Source organism: Acanthochromis polyacanthus, chromosome 12, assembly GCF_021347895.1.
Source record: "Acanthochromis polyacanthus isolate Apoly-LR-REF ecotype Palm Island chromosome 12, KAUST_Apoly_ChrSc, whole genome shotgun sequence".
NCBI lineage: Eukaryota > Metazoa > Chordata > Actinopteri > Pomacentridae > Acanthochromis > Acanthochromis polyacanthus.
In genome coordinates, this window is record NC_067124.1 from 38,086,008 (window position 1) to 38,111,223 (window position 25,216).

General features: G+C 37.1%; 1 protein-coding gene across 5 annotated transcripts in view; it reads right to left on the reverse strand.

Moving 5' to 3' along the window:
- Positions 1-2,352: 2,352 nt before the first annotated feature.
- The window catches only part of rusc1 (RUN and SH3 domain containing 1), a 33,773-nt gene continuing 10,909 nt past the window's right edge, over positions 2,353-25,216 (reverse strand). The window contains exons 3-13 of one of the 5 annotated variants that reach the window (XM_051956949.1): positions 22,261-22,959; positions 19,350-19,463; positions 18,921-18,997; positions 17,117-17,134; positions 16,780-16,954; positions 15,308-15,413; positions 14,851-14,897; positions 12,951-13,420; positions 10,436-10,680; positions 9,359-9,526; positions 2,353-6,191 (exon numbers count right to left, since the gene is read on the reverse strand). In XM_051956949.1, coding sequence (XP_051812909.1) covers positions 6,026-6,191; positions 9,359-9,526; positions 10,436-10,680; positions 12,951-13,420; positions 14,851-14,897; positions 15,308-15,413; positions 16,780-16,954; positions 17,117-17,134; positions 18,921-18,997; positions 19,350-19,463; positions 22,261-22,959 — 2,285 coding nt within the window. In that variant the 3' untranslated portion in view covers positions 2,353-6,025. Of the gene's footprint in view, positions 6,192-9,358; positions 9,527-10,435; positions 10,681-12,950; positions 13,421-14,850; positions 14,898-15,307; positions 15,414-16,779; positions 16,955-17,116; positions 17,135-18,920; positions 18,998-19,337; positions 19,464-22,260; positions 22,960-25,216 lie in introns of all 5 variants that reach the window. The other 4 variants (XM_051956948.1, XM_051956952.1, XM_051956951.1 and 1 more) reach the window with 4 other exon arrangements.

The window sequence follows — 25,216 nt, forward strand, 5'->3', positions numbered from 1 at the left end:
AAGGTGAGCTTTAAATATGAAGAAACTAAAGTCCAGATAAGTTAAAAGCACAAGGAGCTGGCAAAGATCAACCAAAGAGCCCAAAAGCTAACAAGCAAGAGAGCAAACTGAGGCAAGAAGCAAAGTAGCAGGTGGAGCAGGAGACCAGAGAGCTTTGACAACCAGGTGCGACTGGTAAATAGCAGAAAAAAATGCAAGACTGGACTATAAACACAGAGTACTGATGAGTAAACAAGACATAGGTGAAACTGACCAATGGGGCGGGGCAGTTTTTTTAAAAATGGAGGGGAAACTCACAAAGGAAGGAAGTAAAGGTCCCGGAGAAGGTAAATGACTTCAAAATAAAAGATGAAGCAACCATAGACTGTATATATAGTGGACGTAGCATCTGGCTCCAGAATTGAAGCCAACCTGGAAATGTAAAAAACTTGCAATATCCCGCCGTCCACTAGGGTTAGCTCCAGGAAGCTTTTTCTCCATAGACCCCAATTCATTTTTGGAAAAAATAAAATTTGATAGACTGATGTTCTACAGCTCAGGATTTTTTCCCGTTAGTTTTCATGGTCAAAATGAGAGATCAGGTGGCCGATCTTAAAATAAATCAACACTGAATTTTAAATAAATCGTTAAAGTTGGCGGAGCCAGGGGGCGTGGCTATACTTGATAGACAGCAACAGAAGCCTCTGCGGTAAAACGTGGGCGGGATAAGAGAGTCCTCAGCCAATCCTGCCCCTAGTTGCTCTCCGGTCCAGTCTGTTTGATGACGCTTTTTACGTCACTGGGTCTAAAAAATCCAAAACGGCGACCAGGAAGTAGCAAAATCCGGGCTTCATTTTCTCGGCGTTGAAACCAACGGGTGACGTCACGGTTAGTTTACGCCTGGAAGCAACTGAAAAGGGACATAGAAACACACAAGAAGGGGTCGAACAAAACAAAAACAACAACGCAAACCCAAAACCAATGATTAGTGGTACTTTAGCTCCTTAAATACCTCCTGGTTACTGCTGACGCTGAGTTTCCACTGATTTTAAGTTGCTCTGTCATGTGTTTCTGTATCATTTTCCATCTTTCTCAAGTCTCAAAATCTAAACTTTCAGTCACTGTGGCAACTCTTTTTAATGTGGAGCCACGATTTAGACACAGACACAACCCATGTGGTTCAAAACTGAGCAGGTTCTGCTGCTCACAGCTCGTTTTAGAGCCGTGTTTGTGCAGCTCCGTTTACTTGTTTTTGAGGCTGTACGTCTGTAAATGCAAATATATGATTTTTTTTTTTGCATCGAGTTGCTACTTGAGGGCCTTTATGTTCAATATATCCTTTGTTAAATGTTTGTTTTTGTTTGTAAATAACAGGAAACGCTAGAAGCGATGCCATTCTGAGTCATTTGACTTTTAAGGATGTTCTACTCATGCATATTACAGCATGAATTCTTGATAAATAAGGGTTTTTGTGCAAAAAAAAAATACTAACAGCCACACATGTTTGGTTTATACAGATCCTTTTATTTGGTGTATTTACAAACAAGTAAATGCATTGAGTCATTTTGTGCAATTTTGAGTGATTTCAGACAGGTTTCAAAGCGTTTTAGACAGGTTGAAGCCATTATGACTGACCATTTTAAGCCACCTTGAACAAGTTTCAAAGCCTTTTAAGCAGCTTTAACTCATTTCCCACAGATTTTACACTTAATTTGGGCAGTCTGGAGCACTTTTGGGGCAGATTTTAACAAATTTGGGGTGATTTTAAGTTCTTCCATTTCATTTTTTTCAAAAATAAGGACATTTCTAAGTGACCCCAAGCTTTTAAATGGTAGCATATGCACTCTTTGGGGGCCTTTATTTTTTGATTATATCCTTTGTTAAATGTTTGCTTTTGTTTGTAAATAAGAGGAAACACTCCAGTATTCATTCCATTTTGAGTCATTTGACATTTAAGCGATGTTTGCTCATGCATATTATTATGGAGTCACAGGAGTGCCACATCAAAATATAAATAAATAAATGTGGAAATATAAAGGGAAATAAATGTGTAAATAAATAAATGTGGAAATATAAAGTGAAATAAATAAACAAATGTGGAAATATGAAGAGAAATAAATAAATAAATGTGGAAATATAAAGAGAAATAAATAAATAAATGTGGAAATATAAGAGAAATAAATAAAGGAAAAAAACAGAAAAAGTAAACGCAAAGACAAAATTTTCCTTTTTATTTATTTCTCTTTATATTTCCACATTTATTTATTTATTTATATTTTTAATGTGGCACTCCTGTGACTCCATATATTATAGCATGAAATACCGTTTTTTTGTGCAAAAAACCCAAAAAAAAAACACGAGCAGCCATACAGGTTTGGTTTATACAGATCCTTTTATTTGGTGTATTTACAAACAAGCACATGCAGGAGGTGGACAGTGACTGACACTAGAGGGGCCACTGGACTCTATGCAACAGTAGGACAGCGGGAGGTCTACGGGCTACATGACACCAGAGAGGAAGAGGAAGGTACGGAAGTCATTGTTACACTTGGGAGTGAAAGTGCAGGATGTGCAGACGCATCGAGGTGCTCTCGCTCATCGCTGCTCTCACCGCCACGTACACGGCCATGTGCACACTCTCACACATGAAGAAACCCAGATAGATAGATAGAGACGGGCCGGATGCTCCTCTCTCACAAACCTCCAGATCCATAAACAGCACGTCCGATAAATGAACGGCTTTCGAAACAAGCTCAGAAACAGAACAGTTAAACGTGTCCACTGATATTTCATCTCCATTTAAACACCTACATGTGACCCATTTGATTGGCGTCTTATCGTCCGGTCTGACGGTAATCTCATGCTACATGACACGATAACATGAGGAAACTTCGAAGAGCTGAGCGTTCCCTGATTTATTTATAGCGCTGAAATGTTCCTGCTGGATTCAGTGGACGTCCTTCAGCGTCTGCCTTTCCTCACCAGGCTCTTTTAGGTACACTACTGTCTAAAAGTTTGGGGTTTCCCAGACAATTTCATACTTTTAGAGGCGTTTTCTAATCATCAGTTAGCCTTTCAACACCGTTAGCTAACACAACGTAGCATTAGAACAGAGCAGTGATGGTTGTTATTCCATTAAATCAGCTGTTTCCAGCTAGAATAGTCATTTACCTCAAGAACAACGTCTACACTACAGGACGTAGACACTGTTTGGGTAAAGTCTGTGTTTTTGGACTTTTTTTGTGTTGTCCTGTCAACGTCAATCAAGTGGGACGGTGCTATGGAAAAGAATATGCCCTTGGGGGCAATAAAGTCTAAAGTTTAGGTCAAATGATATCTAGACTGTATTTCTGATTCATTTAATGTGATCTTCATTCAAAAAAAGAGACCTTTTGGACAGTTTTTAACACATTTTGGACAGGTTTTTTTGAGTGATGTCAGACAGGTTTCAGAGCATTTTAGACAGTCTGAACATATTTTGGACACATTTCAGGTCGTTTTGGGGCAGTTTTGAGTCCTTCTGGACAGTTTATAACTCATTTTAGCCTGTTTTTAATTAATTTTAGACAAGTTTGGGGCAATTTTAGGCATTTTGGGAAGAATTTCACACGGTTTTAAGTCATTTTTTGGGCACACATTAAAGATAGCTGCCCTCAATTACACTGTTTTTCATCATTTCACACATTTGAGACAGGTTTCGAGTCATTTTGCAAAAATTTTGAGTGATTTCAGACAGGTTTCAGAGCATTCTAGACAATTTGAACATATTTTGGACACATTTCAGGTCGTTTTGTGGCAGTTTTGAGTCCTTCTGGACAGTTTATAACTCATTTTAGACAGTTTTAAACTAATTTTGGACAAGTTTGGGAAACAATTCCCAAAAGGGAGGGCATGTTTGAGGAATGAGGAGCTCCAGGCCTCCACACCGCTCCTCAAACTGCCCTCAATTACACTGTTTTCCACCATTTTCCATCATTTCACACCACATTCTGGACAGGTATCGAGTCATTTTGCGCAATCTTGAGTGATTTCAGACAGGTTTCAGAGCATTTTAGACATGTTTTGGAAACGTTTCAGGTCATTTTAGGGCAGTTTTGAGTCCATCTGGACAGTTTCTAACTCATTTTAGCCTGTTTTAAACTAATTTTGGACACATTTGGGGCAATTTTGGAAGAATTTCACACAGTTTTAAGTCATTTTTTTTGGGCAGACTTCAAAGACAGCTGATTTTGGGATGTGCACTGAGGGCATGTTTGAGGGCGACACCATCTGAACCTTCTGCGGCACAAAAGACTACATCGCCCTGGAGGTACGAGGAGCTCCAGGCCTCCACACCGCTCCTCACACTGCCCTCCTTTACACCGTTTTCCACATCATTTCACACCACATTCTGGACAGGTTTTGAGTCATTTTGCGCAATTTTGAGTGATTTCATATGGATTTCAAAGCATTTTAGGCAGCTTCAAGTAATTTTGAGTCCTTTTTTGATAATTTTAAGCTTTCTTGAACAACTTTCAAAGCCTTTTAAACAGCTTTAACTCATTTTCCGCAGATTTTTCATTTAATTTTGGCAGCCTGGAGTCCTTTTTGGGCAGATTTTAACAAATTTTGGGCAATTTTAAGTCATTTTGAGTCCTTTTTTTCAGACCCCAAGCTTCTGAACAGTAGTGCACACATATATATTCTTTTTAAGCTATTGTTTTTATGGTTCGGATGTCCACTTTGCATGATAACACCAAATAAAAACGAACAAAAACACATTGAACCATATGCATAGTCATCAATACAGAATCTAGAGAATAACTGATAAATATATGACACAAAGCAACGCATTTCATATGAGCAACACCCACCGATAACCACTATCGTTAATACCAATGATTATGACGGGGAGATAAATACAAAAAGCTGAGGTACACGGTGAGGACCAGCCACCGAAACCCACAGACTTTACCGTAGCGTCTACGAATCACACATCAACACCCGGGATTTTACGAGTCCAGATAGCGTCGAACGAGAGCTGAGCGCAGTTCTGTGAGGCTTTTATTTATTCCACTTCGACCTCAGATGCGGTCCAGGACTACCACGGCGAACGCGCAGTCCCGACAGTGAAGCACGGAGGCGGGATTGGCGATGACACGGAAGGTGTTTTCGTGAGGTTTCGACTCCGACCCACGGAGCCTCCGTTGGGTTTAGCTACAGATCGCTGTTGTCTGATATCTTCTTTACCTGTGCGGGATAAATATGTCGTCTGCCATTCGCTCAAAGCATTCATGGCACGTTTACACTTTTAAGATATGAGCTAAATCTAACGTGAATATGATGGCAAGACAATGGCGAAAGCGCACGCACGCACACGAGGGAAGATACCGGATTAGAAAATAAACGTGAGATGAGTCGATGTTGAATCACCGATGCTTGTGTTTCACTCTCTGCTCTCTCCTGATCGCCTATCTTTCTATCTATCTTGGTAATATCAATCTCAATTTATATACCTATATATATATATATATATATATATAGATTTTTTATGTATATTTATACAGTCAAATATAGTAGCAGAAACACACATGAACCAGGCGAGAGGGATGAGAGGTCATTGGGGGTCAAGAGAACACGGATCTACACGGCTACAATTCACTACATTACTACGCAGTATTTATGCAACGGGAGCTTCGGCTCAGTACTCTGACGCGTCTTTTCTCCGCTCGATGAACCCGCGAAACCCACGACTCCGCGGCTGGAGGCGCTAACGTGGCTAACGCTAGGCCGTCGGGAAAAAAGACGTCTCAAAAGGGATACTTCACTCAAACGTCAAAGGTGCGAAACGCTCGAAAACTCGCGATTATTTCACGCCACCAGAACCCGTTAGCCGAACGCTAACCGAGCCGGAGGAGTCGTGGAAAGCAGAACAGACGGCGTCCGGAGTGAAATATCCCTCAGAGTAGTGCAGCCGCGCCGCCACCTCTCAGCGCTCGCCTAAAATATAGATATTGGTTTGTTTGTAATTTTTTGTATCGATTTAGCAGTGCAGCGGCTGTCGGAGTCACATGATGAGGGAGGTGTAGCCGATCGGTACCAGCCCCTCCCTGTCTCCCTGACGACAGCGAATCCAGTCCTGGTCCACGCCCCCCAGCACCACAAGCTCCTCCCCCTTCAGGAAGCTGAGCTCGGAGCCGGTTCCGGAGTGGTCGCACAGCGTCCGTACGGACCTGAAACACACGAAAAATCACCCAAAGTCTCATTTATAGGTCGTTTTTATGAAATCAGCAGGTTTTTTCTGGCTGGAAATGACATAAACAAGTGAGAAAAGACAGGAAAACATTGTGTCAGAGATGTTAAAGATAAATGTTACTGTTTTTTTTTTTAAAAAATATGAAAAATGTCATTTCTAAAATTATACATATCTATATTTTCAAAAAAATAAGATTTTATGTGAGGTAAACATGATTTACAGTGGATTTTTAGTGGACTAACAGGTTTCTTCTGCCTGGAAATACAAAAAAATTAGACAAACATTGTGTTGGAGAGGTTAAAGATAAATTTTATTAGTTTTTTTAAATTTTCATGAAAAATTTCATGTCCGAAATGATTCATATCACTATATTTTTAGAAAATGAAGATTCTATGTTAAGTAAATGTGATTGAAAGTGAATTTTTATTTGACCAACAGGTATCTTGTGGCTGAAAATGACAAACAAATGGCAAAATACAGTAAAATATTGAATTTTAATCATTTCTACTTACTTTTGAAACATTTTCTTGAAAAATTCCACGTCTAAAATCATGCATTCCCTTTTATTTTGAGAAAATGAAGATTTTAAACTAAGTAAATGTGACTTATTGTGCATTTTTATGAGGGCAACAGGTTTTTTTGTGGCTGGAAATGAGATAAACAAATGAGAAAAGACAGTAAATCATTGTGTTAGAGACGTTAAAGATCAATTTCATTATTGCTTTTTATATGTTTTTTTTATATTCCGTGTCTAAAATAATGTATACCCCTATATATTTTTAGAAAACGCAGATTCTATGTTAAGTAAATGTGATTTACAGTGAATTTTTAGTGAACTAACTGCTTTCTTGTGGCTGGAAATGACATAAAAATGACACAACAGAAAGTAAAACATCGTGTTACAGACGTTAAAGATAAATTTTAACTATTTCTGCTTATGTTTTTAAAACATTTTATGGGAAAAATGCTACATATTAAATTATGCACAACCCTCAATTTTGAGAAAAAGTCGATTCTTTAGCAGGTAAATGTGACTAACAGTGAATTTAGGCTGGAAATGACATAAACAAGCAACAAAAGACAGCAAAACATTGTGCTAATGATGAATTTAGACTAAATCTGTGCATTTTTAAAGCTTTTTTATGACAAATGCAACGTCTAAAATTATTCCTACGCCTTGAAATTGTCAGAAATGTTTAAGAAATGCAGCTTTTACATCATTCCAGATGCTCCTGGTAGCGTTCTAATCCACTATAAAGTCATGCAGTCGTTCTCTAGGCAGGGATAAATGCTAAAATCTTACTCCCCCCCCCCATATTTTTATAAAGAAATACCATGTCCAAAATGCCTTTCATTCCTTCATGTTATCTTACATTTATTTCTCAGTAATTCTGGTGATTTCTGAGCATTCTAATGCAACAGTATGAGCTCACTGTGAAGCAGAACGTGTCTCGCTGGAGGAATAATATCGGCCTGGACCGTCCACAAACAATAACGTCAGCGTGTGATGGAGGTTTGATGAGTCACCAGAAAGACAAAGGAGGATAAGAGGAGCTATTCTGGTGTCGCTTCCACCCACAGACGCTGCTGGAGGTGGAAAGAAATCATTAAACCAAAGGAAGAGACAGATCTGAGTGTGTTTAAGGCTTTCTGTTTTCACCCATGCAGTCTGCAGCCACGCCTAAACCACAGACTGTGTGTTAGAATACAGCAGATTATATACAGTCTGTGTTCTTAATTAGCAGAATATGAAGGAGAATGTGCTTATTTCTTCTAAATTTAGTGGTAAATTAGCTAGAATTATTAGTAATATGTTTTGAAGACAGGAAGATTTAACTGTATCTTAAATTTTACTCCTCGTTATTGTCGTTTTGTTAATTATCAGCTGATATGTTTCGTTATAATTTAACCCTCTGGACTCCGAGGAGCATTTTTTTGTGCTTCTGTCACATTTTTTCTTCATTTTTCACTGAAATATCTGAAGTCCTGCAGCTCTACGGAAACAGAGCTGTCACGAGGAAGGAGGGAGGGCTCAGAAATGCACGAAAAAAATCTGAATTTTTGGAAAAAATACGTCACTTTGAACAGGTTTTTGATACATTTGAGCAACTTTGTGTCATTTTGAACAAACCGAGTCAATCCGGACACTTTCTCTACAGTTTTCGGAATTTTGGACAACTTTTCAGTCACATTTTCATTTTTTATTTTTTGTAAATTCCTAAATGAGATACATAGAATCAAGTGATTTCGCCTGATTTTAAGCTTAAATTTGGTTAATTTTACCGGCACAACTGCGTGTTCACGTGATTAGTTCAAGAACCATCAGGAAGTAGAAAATCCAATTTGTTCTATTTTTAAGGTTTTTGGTTACGATAATGGTGTCATTTTTTTAAAAAAAAAAGGTCATATTCGTGTTCAGCCTGAAGTCAGTTTGTTTACATCACTTTACCTAATTCAGCAAAAAAAATCCCTGAATATTTGTCAGTTTTCTGTTGGTCACAGCCGAGTCATTAAAGTCTTCATGAATACACAGGAAAACACAGAATTTTTTGTTTTTTATAAAATCTTGTTGAAGAAAATGGTTTATTTTTGGTCCATTTTTAAATGACATACATGGAATAAAGCGATTTAGATGAAATAGCCTGATTTTAAGCCTAGATTTGGTTAATTTTACGTCACTTTACCCGATTCAGCAGAAAAATCCCTGAATTTTTGTCAGTTTTCTCCTGGTTGTTTTTCTTGTAGTATTTAATTTGACAAAACGTTTTTTTTTTTTTGGTAAACTTATAAATGAGATACACAAAATGAAGCAATTTAGATTAAACAGCCTGAGAACAAGCCTAGATTTGGTTAATTTTACCGACAGAACTGCATGTCACATTTGATTAGTTCAGGATCCAAACATTTCTTTTGTTTTTGCAGTTTTTGGTTCTGTTAAAGGTGTAAATTTGAGAGATTTTTAAACCTGTCGGTGGGTTTATGAAGTTCAATCTTAAGACAGTTGTTTCTAAAGCTTGTAAAAGTCAAAATCCAGGTTTCTAGTTGAATTAAAGCCAAACCACTTGTTTCATCACTTCCCACCTGTGTTGTTTTTGCATTTCGGTCGACTACGATGCAAAATCCCCCTCCTCCTGTCTGGTGTACCTGAGCGGTCGGGGTTTGTCCTTCCTCTCCACGGCGTCCACGTCTTTCACCGGCTCCGCTTGGATTTCCTCCGGCAGCTCCGGGGTTCTTCTGAGCATCGGGCTGGAGCTGCTGCTCACCATCCGGGTCAAAGCGGTGACACCAGGAGCCAACCACTGGGAGGGACGTCTGGAGGAAACACAGCGGCGTTAAAACACAGGAAGAGACGGAACGGCTTCAAATGCATGAAAAAAAATCAATGCAAGAACATTAACCCTCCTGTTGTCTTCATTTACGGGCACCCAAAAATATTGTTTCCTTGTCTGAAAAAAAAAAATCAGCAAAAAAATTCCCCAAATTTTTGAAAATTTGCAAAACCTTCAGGAAGAAAATTCCACTAATTCCTGAAAAGTTTCCCTTAAAAGTTTTATTTTAAAACATCTCCCAAATTTAGCAAGAAAATATTTTCAAAAAATGAGTAAAAAAAAAAAAAAAATCCCAAAAAATATCTAAAGTGATTCCATATATATCAGTAAAACTTCTAATATCTTTTTTTAAAAACATTCATAAAAAAATAATTTTTATTTCACTGGATTTTGGTCGATTTTTTATGTGAATGTTCTTAAAGAAACATTTTTAACATTTCCTTTTTTCCACCAAAAAAATGTTCAAAGATTTCCTAAAAATGTTGAAAATGTGGACATCAGAAGTTTCACTGTGAAAATGTTTCTTTTCCACATTTTCAGACTTTAAATCGGGTTAATTCTGACCCGCAGGACGACACGAGGGTTAAAGTAAAACCAGAGCTGAGACAAGAATTCTGCACATTAACCATCGGGTAACGACAAAAAAATGCAATAAATTTGTAAAAACAAAACAGGAGAACAGTTTAAAATGAAAATAAAACACTAAAAATTAGGAAGAAATGACCAAAAATCAAAGAACGCATGCAAAACTTGAGATTTTTCCTAAATATTTCTAAAAGAGGAGGAACTTTTCATTTTAGATTTAATATTTCTTCTGCCTAAATATTAGAAATTAAATATATTTAGTATGTAGAGTCAGTGTTTTTCCATTATCACACATTTAGTGCCTTACCTGGTCGGTGGAGTGGGACCCGTCGGGCTGCTGGGGCTCCTGGAGGCTCCGAACAGTCGACCCAGACCCCAGGGCACCTGAGGGCCGCCGCTGACCGCCGTGTAGTCGCTCCCCGTCTGGGCCTGGAGGTCCGGCAGGTCGGCCTTCACGTCGTCCTTCTTCAGCGCCGTCTGGCTCAGCTCGGCCAGGTTCTGGCTCAGTCGGCCTCCCCAGCGCACCACGGCCCCCCAACCCTGCTGGATCGCCTGGAAATGAGGAAAAACAAGAACCGCAGTCAGAGAAAAACCTGCAGAAATCAGGGAACCTGCGGCTGCAAAGGTGCAAAAAAACACGCTAAGAATGTTTTAATCATGGGATGTCAAAAATTGTACAAAAAGAGAGAAAACAGAAGAAATTCCTGCAAAATAATGATATTTTTTAGGATTTAAATGCAGTAGAACAGTGTAAATGTGTGGTTTACACACTAAAAAAGAACATATTACTACCTGTGAAATTACAAAATACAGATTTTTATGTTGTTTATTTTTAGTCAACACATCAATTTTTTTGTTTACATTTATTTGACTGAAATTTCACAAAACAGGAAAAAAAATCTGTAACACAACAGTTATTAGTATAGAAATGATTCATTATTTTCACTTAAATTAAACAAAAATACACAGATTTTTCTTATTTGAAACAACAGCAATCATCTGTGGAATAATTCAGTTTTTTCAGATTTAAATAAACAGAACATGGAAATAGAGTTGTTTCTGTGATTTTGCTTTATAGTATCTGTAACTTAACAGATGTGATTTAACTGGAAAAAAGTGTAAAATAACACTTTCATTAATTATTTACTAGTTCTCAATTTTTAATATCAAGTAAAATAATAGCAAATATCTGTAAAATAATTACATTTTAACTACATGTAACATATGAATTAATACTTTTCTGTGATTTTAGTAGATAATAATTTAACGGATATAATTCAACTGGAAAAGTCTGTAAAATAACACTTAAAAAATTATCCTATTTTTTGAAGCAGCGCACTTTAGAAGAAGTAATTATGTTTGTAAAAATACAGATTTTTTAATTTTTTTTTAGATTTTGCCAGAAATCATCTGTAATTTAATAAAACTAAGAAAAATGGGAAGATAACAGTGAATTGTTTCAAAAGTTACACATAAAAATGTACATGTTGACTCATTTAGAGCAACTTTAATTAATATAGAGCAACTTTAACTCATTTAGAGCAACTTTAATTAATATAGAGCAACTTTAACTCATTTAGAGCAACTTTAATACAGAGCAACTTTAACTAATGCAGAGCAACTTTAATTAACATAGAGCAACTTTTACTCATTTAGAGCAATTTTAATTAATACAGAGCAACTTTAATTAACATAGAGCAACTTTTACTCATTTAGAGCAATTTTAATTAATACAGAGCAACTTTAATTAACATAGAGCAACTTTTACTCATTTAGAGCAACTTTAACTAATATAGAGCAATTTTTATTAATATAGAGCAACTTTAATTAATATAGAGCAACTTTTACTCATTTAGAGCAACTTTAATTAATATAGAGCAACTTTAAATATAGAGCAACTTTTACTCATTTAGAGCAACTTTAACTAATATAGAGCAACTTTAATTAATAAAGAGCAACTTTAAATATAGAGCAACTTTAACTAATATAGAGCAACTTTAATTAACATAGAGCAACTTTAATTAATGTAGAGCAATTTTTATTAATATAGAGCAACTTTAATTAACATAGAGCAACTTTAATTAATATAGAGCAATTTTTATTAATATAGAGCAACTTTAATTAACATAGAGCAACTTTAACTAATATAGAGCAACTTTAATTAATATAGAGCAACTTTAACTAATTTAGAGCAATTTTTATTAATATAGAGCAACTTAAACTAATATAGAGCAACTTTAATTAACATAGAGCAACTTTAATTAATATAGAGCAACTTCAACTAATTTAGAGCATTTTTTATTAATATAGAGCAACTTTAATTAATATAGAGCAACTTTAATTAACATAGAGCAACTTTAACTAATATAGAGCAACTTTAATTAATATAGAGCAACTTTAACTAATTTAGAGCAATTTTTATTAATATAGAGCAACTTAAACTAATATAGAGCAACTTTAATTAATATAGAGCAACTTTAACTAATTTAGAGCATTTTTTATTAATATAGAGCAACTTTAATTAATATAGAGCAACTTTAATTAATATAGAGCAATTTTTATTAATATAGAGCAACTTTAATTAATATAGAGCAATTTTTATTAATATAGAGCAACTTTAATTAATATAGAGCAATTTTTATTAATATAGAGCAACTTTAATTAATATAGAGCAATTTTTATTAATATAGAGCAACCTTAACTAATATAGAGCAACTTTAACCACGTACACAGCTTTCATGGTAAACATGGATTCGTCCTCAGACTTTTAAACGGCCGTGTACGTTTTTTTTTTTTTTTAAACTTTCACCAGGTGAGGCTACCTGTCCTGCCTGCTGAGCGAAGCTGTCCTCCTCGATGTTCGGTGGAAGTAAACCTCCCATCTCCTTCTCCTGGACCCACAGCAGCTGAGGACTGGTCTGGGCCAGAGGAACCGAAGCTTTCACAGCGTCCGTCGATCCCGAATCGGCCGACGGCTTCACGTCTTTACCCGCCTGATGTTCTGGACTCCCAAAGTTCACGTCGGAGAGGCTCTCCATGTATCTGCCGCCTGAGGGTTTGGACGGGCAGGTCTTCACCGCGGCCTGGAGCCCGGCGTCCTGCAGAGGAGGGCTGGAGGCGTCGGGCCGGGGGCTGTCGGGCTCCAGGTGGTGGTGCTGGAAGAGGAGGTCCAGGTTGAAGGTGAGCAGACTGAGAGGCTGCAGCACCAAGAGAAGCTCCTCAAACAACGGCTGGCAGGACGTCAGAGACAGACGCATGAAGGAGGAGGGACGGTAGAAGGTCTCCAGAACATCTGAGATTTAAAGAACAACAGGTTTTACATGAGATAAGAACATCCATCCATCATCTATACACCGATTCATCCTCAGTAGGGTGGCTGCACAGGAAAAAAATGAACCTCTCAAAACAAGAAAAAAAACTTATTTCAAGGAACTTTTACTTTGAAATAAGTGGAAAAAATCTGCCAATAGAAGAAGAGAAAAATGTCTTGGTAAGATTTCTTGAAATAAGATGTGACATTTAGAATATTGAGATCTTAAAATGAGCTGGGAAAATTATTTTAAGCTACATTTTACCAGGATTGTCAAGATTAGGTGTCTGAAAATAAGCTAAATATGTTTTTAAAAAATAGTAGATTTTCACTCAAAAATAGATTTTTGCTTTCATGTAATCTCCAAATTTGAGATGTATTAACCCTCCTGCTGTCTTCATTTATGGGCACCAAAAAAATATTGTTTCTTTGTCTGAAAACAATTTAAAAAAGAAATCAACAACAAAAAAAACCCAAATTTCTGAAAATTTGCAAAACTTTCAGGAAGAAAACTCCAATAATTACTTAAAAGTTTCCATTAAAAGTTTTATTTTTAAAAGTCCCACAATTTTGATAAGAAAATTCTTTGAAATAATTTTTAAAAAATGAGTAAAAATCTTCCAAAAAATCTTAAAAATATCTAAAGTGATTACATATATCAGTAAAACTTCTAATATTTTTTTAAGAACATTCACAATAAAATCAACCAAAATCCAGCGAATTTCGCTGGATTTTGGTTGATTTTATTGTGAATATTCTTAAAAAAACATTTTTATAACTTTTTTTTGCACCAAAAAATGTTCAAAAATTTCACGAAAATGTGGACATCAGAAGTTTCACTGTGAAAATATATATTTTTCCACATTTTCAAACTTTAAACGGGGTAATTTGACCCGCAGGACAACATGAGGGTTAAACTCAGTTTGATTTTTCTTGTAAAATTCAACTCAAAACAAGATAATTTCCAGATTGTTTGACTTAACAAGATATTTAAGATGCGTTGTCCTAAAACAAATCCCTCTATCTTGCTGAAATGTCTCTTCTTAAGTGAATTTATCTTAAATCAGTGAGACGAGACATTTTGGCTAAAAATAAGACAAACAGACTTGGTAAGATTTAGAGTTTTTGCAGTGTGGAGTCCATCGATGCTGACTGAGGGTGAAGGTTCACCTGGACAGGTAACAGTCTATCACAGGGCTACACATAGAGACAAATAATCACACCTACGGACAGTTTAGAATCACCAGCTAATCTCAGCATGTTTTTGGACTGTGGGAGGAAGCTGGAGAAAACAGGGAGAACATGCAAACTCCATGCAGAAGGTTCCCAGAAAGACCGACACATGAACTGGGGATCTTCTAGCTGCAAGGTGACGCAGCTAAAAAAAGAAGCTGTAGGAGAGGGAAACTCACCGCTGCAGGACTGAAGGTGAGACAACCAGGTGTCAAGAAGTTTGGTGCTGGAAAACAGACAGAAGAGGTCAGATAATGAAGACACAAAGAGGATAAATGGAAAGAAATGACAATGCAACATGAGCAGGATAAACAAAAAAGATAGAGGGAAAAAGGGGATTAACACTGTCAAGCCTAAATCAACTGTTATGTTTTTTAAAAAACATGCAAAAATCAACCAGAAACTGTAAAAACATAAAGAATAACCAAAGCTACAACTTCCATAACTGACTGATAATGTGTAGTTTTCAATTAAGTTGGAAAATGTGATCTTAAAATCACAAAATAAAATTTAAAAAAAGACCAAAATCACACTATTTGTCAGCCAGAGGTGCAGGACTTTAGGTTGCAGAGAAAAACGAGCCCACAGTGAGTAAAAAAAGTGTGGATTTAATCTGCAATAAGAGGCGATTCTTACTTCAGCAGGCCGAGGAGGAAGGCGTTGAAGCGCTGTTTGCTCTGTCTGAGCTGCGGCAGCTCGCCAACACGCACTTGTAGGTTGAACAACGCTTGAGTTTTAGGACCTTTGAATAATTAGAGGGTAAAAAAATCATATGAGAAGCAGTGATCAGTGAAGCAGTCTGGAGATGAAAAACCGCCGTGAAGCTCGTGTGCTAATCGATGTCTTTGTTCAGCATTTCAGACAATAAAATCAGAAATTATTGAGCGATGTGAGGCAGAGGCAACAAAAGGGGAAAAAATTATTTAAAAAATGACTCCACGACATTTTAAAATGACTCAACATGTTTCCAAAGTGATTCAAGATTCTCCAAGAAAGGTGAAAACTTTCCCAAAGTAACTCAAAAATCCTGAAAATGATTTCAAATTGTGCAAAAAGACTTAAAATTTTGATAAAAATGACTCAAAATTGTCTCAAATGATTCAAAACTTTTCAAAATTGACTCGAAATATTCTGAAAATGGTTTAAAAAATGTCAAAAATGACTCAAAATTTGACAAAAATGACTCAAAATGTTGCCAAAGTGATTCAGCATGCTCCAAGATGGCAAAATATTTCCAAAGCGTTTCAAAAATCCTGAAAATGGTTCAAAAAATGTGTCCAAAAAGACTTAAAATTTGATAAAAATGACTCAAAATTGTCTCAAATGACTCAAAACTTCTCCAGATCGAATCAAAAATGACTCAAAATGTTTCCAAAGTGACTCAAAAATCCTGAAAATGGTTTAAAATTTGTCCAAAATGACTTAAAACTTGACAAAAACGACTCAAAATTTTTTCCAGTGTGACAAAAAAATCCTGAAAATGGATAAAAAATTTCCCAAAGAGACTTAAAATTTTATCAAAATGACTCAAAAATATGTCCAAAATGAATTAAATTTTGACAAAAACGATTAAAAAAATCTCCTAAATGACAAAACTTTTCAAAAGTGACTCAAAAATCTTGAAAATGGATAAAAAATGCTCAAAGACTTAAAATTTACCAAAATATACTACAAATATTTCCAAAATGACTTAAAATTTGGTAAAAATGACTCAAAATGTTTCCAAAGTGATTAAAGATTCTCCAAGATGGTCAATTTTTTTTTCCAAAAGTGACTTAAAAATCATGAAAATGGCTTTAAAATTATTTGAAATGACTCAAAACTCTTTCAAAGTGACTCAAAATATCTTTAAAATGGATTTAAAAAAAATCCAAAATGGCTTAAAAAAGGATTAAAATGACTCAAAACTTTTCCAAAGTCACTCAAAAAATCCTGAAAATGGTGAAAAATTGTTCAAAAGGACTTAAAATTTGACAAAAATGACTCAAAAATATTTCCAAAATGACTTAAATTTGGATAAAAATGACTCAATAGATCCCCAGAATGGTTACAAATGCTCTAAAATAACCTAAAATTGGCTAAAAATGAAGATATGTCACGTTTTCTACCTGGCCGGGTGGAGGCCTGGACCAGACCCCAGGCAGAGTTGGGCCTCCTGCCCGCTATCAGGTCACTCTGGTGGGGCTTGAGGCCGTCGGTCAGCAGGCTGTGGAGGGCGGGGCAGAGGCACTGCAGCACCAGACGGCCCAGAGATGGATTTATGGTGCTGTCTCCTGATAAGGCCTGAGGACGGAGGAGGAGGAGGAGGAGGAGGAAGATGCGCAGCCGGAAAATGGGACACACAAATGAGGGTTTGAGGGTCGACGTGATCAGAGATGATTCAGGGAAGGGAGGGTGGAGTTAGTTAGCTCACAGAGATCAGACTGTCTAAAGAGATTCTAGTACCTCGTTAACAGACAAAGACTGAGGAGAGACGGACGAGAAGGGAGGAGGAGAAGCGTTTTCAGAGGTAAACAACAGATTTGATACACGACGACATTCACTCACAAAAGACTTCTGACACAGTGTGCAACAGAAATGAGGACATCATCAGTAAAATGTGGAATGATTCATTCGTGCAGCTGTTAAAGTCAGACAGCAGAGTATTTCCTCTGATAAACAATCAAAAACAAACACTTTAGAAAGAACATGTTGATAATTCAGGCCTCAAATTAGAAGCTCAAAGCAGCAAAAGTGAATCCAGCTGTGATTTCCAGTCAGTCTGACTGCATGAACAAGGTTCTAAAAATGAGCTGTGAAGCAGAACTTTCTCCGTTTTTGACGTCTGGGCTCGATCTGTGTCTGCATCATGGCTCCACATGCAAAAGAACTGAACAGAGGAAGTAAAAAATCTGATTTTCAGACTTTAACCCTTTACGCTTCAGTGCGTCGTAGGTGTACCGCCGGCGGTACACCTACTAATTTGCATAGGAATTTCAAGAATGTCCGACGGCTGCAAACCCGATTATACAAACACTACACGCCGATGGAAAGCTTAGATTCTCATGAATCCGCCGGTATAAACCACTTTCAGATGCGATTACCACAGCGGGTGAGAAAAACACATTTGTCCGACAAAAACAAATATCCATCCATCCGTTCTCTATACACCGCTTCAACGCACACAGCGCGACTCACATTTCCGGGTTCATTACTACACACAAAAAAAAGATTCCACAAAAAACGGCCATAATCCAACCTTTTACATCAGATGACACAAGCAGGTAAACTATTTTGTCCAAAACATGTCCTGAAGTTGTATAAAATCCCCGAATCGGTCGTTTTCAAGGAAATGCACCTCGCGATGCCCGTCCAATATTCCCCGTATTTTTCGTAATTTTTTTTATTTAAAAATAGAATATTAGTGATTTTTTTGTACTGAAAACGGCTGGAATTGACTGAAGCTTAAAGGGTTAAAAAGATGAAAAATGAACCGGGAAGCTCAACTAAAACACAGCAGCAACAGTACTCAGGAAGTTTAGAAGGATCCGTAGCAGCACTAATCATGGCTGCAGTGGTCGTCTTTCTAAAATGTCTACTTTCATAATCCAGCTGTGAAAAACAGACAGCAACTGATTCAGACTTGGATCAGGAGTTATCAAAGGAAACCAGAGTTTGTGTGAAGCTCAGACAGTGAAGAACATCAACTTCTATGGACGGAGGTCAAGAAAAGTCCAAAAGGTCCAAAAAGTCAAGCTAAACTTTGCTAAAATGCATGAGAAGAAGCCTGATGATGTTGGAGAACATTCTTTGGTCAGATGAAGATAAATGAGTTCAGATGGAGTCCAGATGTTTGGTGTGAACCTGACCAGGACTACCACAGTGGATGCATGGTCCTGACAGTGAAGAACGGAGGTGGAAGTGTGATGATATGGAGCCGAATGAGAGCAAAAGGAGCTGAGATGACATTTATAAATGCATATCTATGGATTAAATCCAAAATACTGGCTGACAAGAAGCTAGAAGAAGAGGAATGTTCCAGCTTCTTGAGTTTCTACGACAGAAAAAGTGAAACAACTGGAGAAAGTCTGAGCAAACATGTTTGTAACTTCACAAAAGAGCAAATATTCTGCTGCTCGACTCAGAAAAAGTGCAGCTTCGAGGCGCTAAAACGTTGAATCATTTGACATTTAGGTGATATTTCACTGGAGGTGGACTCAGACACAAAACAAAAGAAAAATAACTGTAATAACTGTAAAACCCGACTGACCTTCTGAACCACGGTCCGAGACGAGCTGAACTGAGCCAAGACGGCTTCTACCGCCACGCTGACGGCGCTGACCAGGGCTGCACAGAAAAACCAGCGTCAAACAGCAACAAACACACAAACAAACAAAAATAAACAAACACAATGACTTGAATTTTGACAAAAATGACTCAAAACTTTTCCAAAGTGACTCAAAATATCCTCAAATGGTTAAAATTGTCCATAATTACTGAAAATTACATAAAATGACTCAAAATGTTTCCAAAGTGATTCAAGATTCTCCAAATCGGTGAAAAACTTTTCGAAAGTGACTCAAAATATCCTCAGAATGACTTAAAATTTGACAAAAATGACTCACATTTTTACAAAAATGACACAAACGTTTTCCAAAGTGACTCAAAATGGTCCAAAATGACTTACAAACAAACAAACCTTTCTTCTCCTGCAGGCACAGCGAGGACAGGCCCAGACCTCTCTTCGGATGTTCGCCCATCCACGGAGCTTCGGTTTTCTGGACGGAGCCGGCGAAGGAAACGCTGCGAACAGCTGAGAAGAGCAAAGACTTACTGTAGAAGTTTAAAAGATTTACCAGAAGAAGAAGGAGTCAGTGAGACGTTAGTGGTGTTAGTGGAGCAGCTGAGCGGTGAGGATGGATGCAGACAGACGGGGGGTGAGTTTGTTCCTGAAAGCTTCAGCATCTGGATCTGTGAAGACCACTTTGGTTCAACATCTGGGCTGGACAGGATCTCATTCATTCATTAATTCAGAAACACAAATGCTAAGATTCACACGTCAGTAAAAACCCTCTGAACCCCCTGAAACCTGCAGTCAGGCTGAAATAGTATGCTTAGTTTATTAAAAAATGCAGAAATTAGTCCATTTGCCAGAGTCCAAAATAATAAAATCATGAAAACTGTCCAAATTTTCAGCTTTCTGACATGTTTTCTTTCTTAAAAAGTGTTGACATTACTCAGTTTATCAGAGACAGAAACTGCAAAATCATGAGAATTGTTTGATTTTTACTTTTCTGGCAGGTTTTCTTTTAAGAAAAATCACAGAAATTCGCCAATTTATTAGAGCCAGAAACGGTCAAAACACGGAAACCGTCTAGTTTGCAGCTTCTAGCATGTTTTCTTTTTAAGAAATTGCAGAAATGACTCAAACTATCAAAGCCAGAAACTGTAAAAACATGAAAATATATATTTTTGCAGCTTTCTGGAAAGTTTTCTTTTTCAAAAAATGCTGAAATTACCCAATTTATCAGTCAGAAACTGACAAAACACAGAAATTGTCCAGTTTGTAGCTTTCTTTAAAAATAATTAGAGATGACTCAAGTCGGAAACTGTAAAAAGAAAACTGAAAATGTTCAGCTGTCTGGGATGTTTTCTTTTGTTAAAATATACAGAAATTAATCACTTTAGGAGAGTCAGAAACTATAAAAACACAAAAAATGTCCAATTTTCAGCTTTTTTGCCCGTTTTCATTTTAAAAATTGCTAAAATTACCCAATTTGTTCGAGGCAGAAACTCTAAAAACATGAAAATTGAAAGATTTTTAGCTTTCTGGTACAGTTTATTTTAAACACAATTGTAAAAATTAGTCAATTTATCCGAACCAGAAACCGTAAATCAATAAAAATATTTAATTGTCAGCTTTCTGACATGTTTTTCTTTCTTTAAAAAAAATCAGTCAGAAACTGTAAAAACACGAAAATAGTCTGTGTTTTGTTTTCTAGCATGTTTTCAGTTTTACTTATCTAAGCTTCAAATCACAATTCGTTGTCAAAGTCTTGCTAAAAAAATCTGCAAAAAATAAAGAGTTTGCATTTACTGGAATCGGTAAAAAACAGAAAATTTTGCTCTTCTTGGTGCAAAAGTGAAGCTACTGTTGACTGAGCTGCGACCAACTGTCACACAAGAAAAATTCAGAGACTTTTTGGCAGAATTCCCTTCATCCTGTCTTTATCATCCTGCACAGACTCCTGTTTTTAGTCGTTGTTTAGCTGCAGGACTTTAGATTGAAGTAAAAAATGAGGCAGAAAAGCTGCTGGGGTTCAGAGGGTCAACAGAAAACCACACGGCTCAGATAAAATTACACACATGAGCAGATGAGTTTATATAAAATGATTTATATAAACCGGCTGGATTAATGCGGACGTGAGGAAAACAAACGAGGCGTTAATTAGTTTAGCTAACGGGACAAAACACGACAACAAGACACAATCTTTAACACAACAGGCAGGCAGACAGACAGACAGACAGACAGACAGGATGATGGGACTGACTGCAGACAGGAAGTGACAGAAAAAGCTGCTGATTTAAAAGGACGTTCAGAAAGTTTGTTCTTTTATAATGTGTGTAAAATTACACAATTTTAGTGGATTTAAATCAGTTACAATTATCATTATGTGGCAAACACTTAATTTTTTTTTACCAGCTTTTCAACTGTTTTACTGTTTTTAACTTTTTTAGGTCAGATTTTATGATTTTTTTCATGTATTTTCTTATCACAGACGGCAGTTACCTATTATTATTTTTGTTATTATTATTGTTTTACTATATATAATAAAAATGAATTAATAAAACAATGTAAATTATTTATTTTATTATTTATAAATATAATAAAATAATTTAAGCATATATATTTAATTTAAAATTATTTTATTATATTATTATTTTAGTATATATACATATAGTAAAATAATAATATAATAACAAAATAATTTTAATTGTTCTAACCAGTTTATTTTCCTGTTTTGAAACTGAGCTTTTCATCCTCGCTGTCCATTTCTGTTCTGTTTTCTTTGATGCTACAACTCCTGACTTCTTTAAGTCATTAGTGAGTGTTTTGGTGGTTATTTGAGCATCTTTCGACGCATCTCCCTCAAGTTTTCTTTCCAGAGTCGTTGAAATCTTTTGCTTCCTCTCTCTATCAGATTTGTTCTGAGTGACTCTCTTTGAACTTTTAAAGACTTCTCACTCCACTTCTTGATGCTTGGAAACGCTGTGATAACTTTGTAGACCTTTCTCTTGCTCTGTAAGCATCAACAATTCTTTTTCTCAAGTCTGAACTGATTTCTTTTGTCCTTGGCATGATATCTATAGATACATATTACCAGTTTTTCAGTGGTTTTGAACTCATTTTTTCTGAGACCCTTCCTGTCAGATTTTCAGTTTTTTGATGCATTTTCTTGTTCCAGAGCGCCGTTACCTCGTCCTTTAAACCTGTAAATCTCCGGCGTTGGAATAAAAAGAAGACAAAAAGCCGAAGCAAAGACACAAACATGCAGGAAGTGAGACGAGGAGAGACGAGGAGGAACAGATGTCTGCAGAGAGAGTCTTACTCGCCAGGCGTGACGACGGAGGAGGAGGAGCCTGGTGCAGTTTGGGGGGCAGGGGAGGCGCTCTGGGGGGGACGGGGGGGTAAAGGTTGGGGTAGTAGAGCGGGGCGGCGAGGGCAGGGAGGGTGTGGGAGCGGGGGAACAGCGGGGAGCTGAGGCAGGAGGCGGTGGCGGCGCCCGGAGGCGGAGCTCCGGAGCGATGGGGAGGGGAGAGAGCGCCGATGGGGGAGAGGCGGGGGGGAGCGCCCCGGTGCAGGGGGCAGTTCTTGGGGTGGTACAGGAAGTAGGAGGGCAGGGGAGGAAGCTCTTTGGACGTCCTCGCCTTAATCTGCTCCGAGTCTGGAGCAGCGGCAGCAGCGACGCCGCCAGAGAACGCCGTCGTGACGTCGACGTTCTTGTACGGCGTCGTGCAGCCCGACGCCTCGCAGCCCGGCCTCTCCGACTCACACAGCGAGTCAAAGTTACACAACGAGTCGCTCAGCGGCGGAGCGTCTGGGCTAAAGTCATCCTCAACGCGGAGGGGAGATCTAAGCAAAGAGTCTCGAGGAGGTTCGGCGGTGGACTCCCGGCCGACGTGGCTGCAGGGTCGAGGATCTGCAGGGGGCTGGGAGGGGCAGAAGCCGGGGCGGAAGGGAGGCAGGCGGTGCAGGAAGTAGGGCTGGGAGGAGGAGGGCTGGGCGAGGGACAGCGGGGGAGAGGAAACTGCTCGGATTAAAAGAGCAAAAGGCATGGAGAGGTAAAGAAGCGAGGAGCGAAGCCGTGGACAAAACGATGGAAACAACCGAGTGGGATGGATGGAGAGGTGAGAAACAAACAAACAGAAAGAAAATGAGGCAGAGAAATGGGAAGGAGAGAGAGATGCAGAAAATGTTAGTGTCCGTCCACAGAAAAGTAATGTACAGTCCAGCAGCAGAATCCGTCATCATGTCACAACATGCAGTAATGCAGGATTTAACCCTCTGAACCCCAAAACATGTTTTTTTTTTTTTTTTAGTCTGGAAAACGACACCTTTTATCAGAGAGAGAAACTGGAAAAATAGAAAAAAATACCAGATTTTAAACTTTCTGACAGTGCTTGAACTAATCATGTGTAATGTGGAGTTAAATAGCAAAAATTAACCAAATCTAAGCCTAAAATTGTATTATTTCATCACTCCCTTTATTCTCGGTGTCTCCTTTAAAAAAATTACCAAAAACAAACTATTTGCATTAACAAGATTCAATAAAAAACTAAAACTTTTGCACTTCTTGGTGCAAACGTGAAGCCATCATTGACTCAGCTGTGACAAATGATCACATTCTAAAAAATCTGAGAGTTTTCAGAAGAATTTCTACGACGTTTTTAATTCTCTCTCCTTTGTGGCTGTTCTGTTTCCACAGACTTTACACTGCAGCGAGTTAAAATGTGAGATGAGTTTTTAAAACCTCCCATGTCGGGGTTCAGAGGGTCAAACAGGTCAAACAGTTACACAATGGAATCAATGGAGCTGATTTATGAACAGCAATAAACACACAGTTCTCATTTTCAGGACAGGAAATGACACGGTGGCTGTAACACAATAAAAGCTTTTCATCGTCACAATAACAAAACGTTTACTTTCACTTTCTACTCCACTCCTGGAACTTTCTGGTTCTCCCGCTGAACGTTCAGTACTTTTTGCTGCAGTGCCTTCATCACCTCTGGATCACCTTCTCTGCTGTCTGTCTTTGTTTTTCTACCTTCCTCCCTCCCTCTCCCTGGCTTCCTCCTCCCTCCACAGCCGGCAGAGTTCTGCTGAGTCAGACGGCAGAGATCAGACCGATGCCGCTGCTTCAGGTTCTCCTCAGATCCGTTAAACTCCTGCCTGCTTTATCTGCAGCCTGACGTTCTCCAGAGAGCTACCAGAGGAACCCTACCTGGCTTTTAGACTTCAGCTGCCTCTCATCTGGAACCAACACATGATACTTCCTATGTTTCAGACTCAGGCGCTCAGTGATTGGTCCGTGCAGTAAGACCCGCCTCCCCTGGGCCCTTAAAGGTGTACACACCTGTTCCTGGTCTGTTCCTCATCACATGTGACATGTTTCACTCTAGGCTCATTTTTTCAGGTGTAATATTTCATTTTTATGGGTGATTTTATTTATTACATCCGTGTAATTGCCAGTATTATTTTTTAAAGTTCTATTCTAACCTTATTTAATTTATTTTCTGTCATGCATCGTACTTTTATCTTATACTGTTTTTCTACTTTTATTCACTGCATTTCTTATGTTATGTCATCAGTTTTATTTCTAAGCAACATCTGGCACAAGAATTTTCTTTTGGGATTAACAAAGTTTTTAATCTTATATTCTACTATTTTATCTTATCTTGTTTTGTCTTATATTATATTGTATTTTACTATATTATTTTATCATGTTATCTTATCTTATATAAAATTATTTTATCTTATGTTATCTTATTTGATCTTTTCTTATTTTTATCTTAAATTGTATTATTTTATTTTATATGTTTTTAAATTAAACCACATTATTTTATCTTGTATTATTTTATCTAATCTTACTTTTTCTATTATATTATTTTAATTTATGTCATTTTATCTTATATTATTTCATTTTGTGTTATTATCTCTCATCTTATATTAATATTATTTTATCTTATGTTAAATTATTTTAACTTATATTATTTTATCTAATCTTACTTTTTCTATCATATTATTTAATTTATATCATTTTATCTTATTATTTAATTTTGTATTATTATCTCTCATCTTATATTAATATTAATTTATCTTTTGTTAAACTATTTTAACTTATATTATTTTATCTTATTTATTTTGTTTTAGATTATTTTATATTATTTTTATTATATTATTTTAGCTTCTTTTACATTATTTTGTCTTATATTATTTTATCATATATTATATTATTTTGTATTATTTTATAATATTTTATCTTATCTTATTTTTTGTACATTATA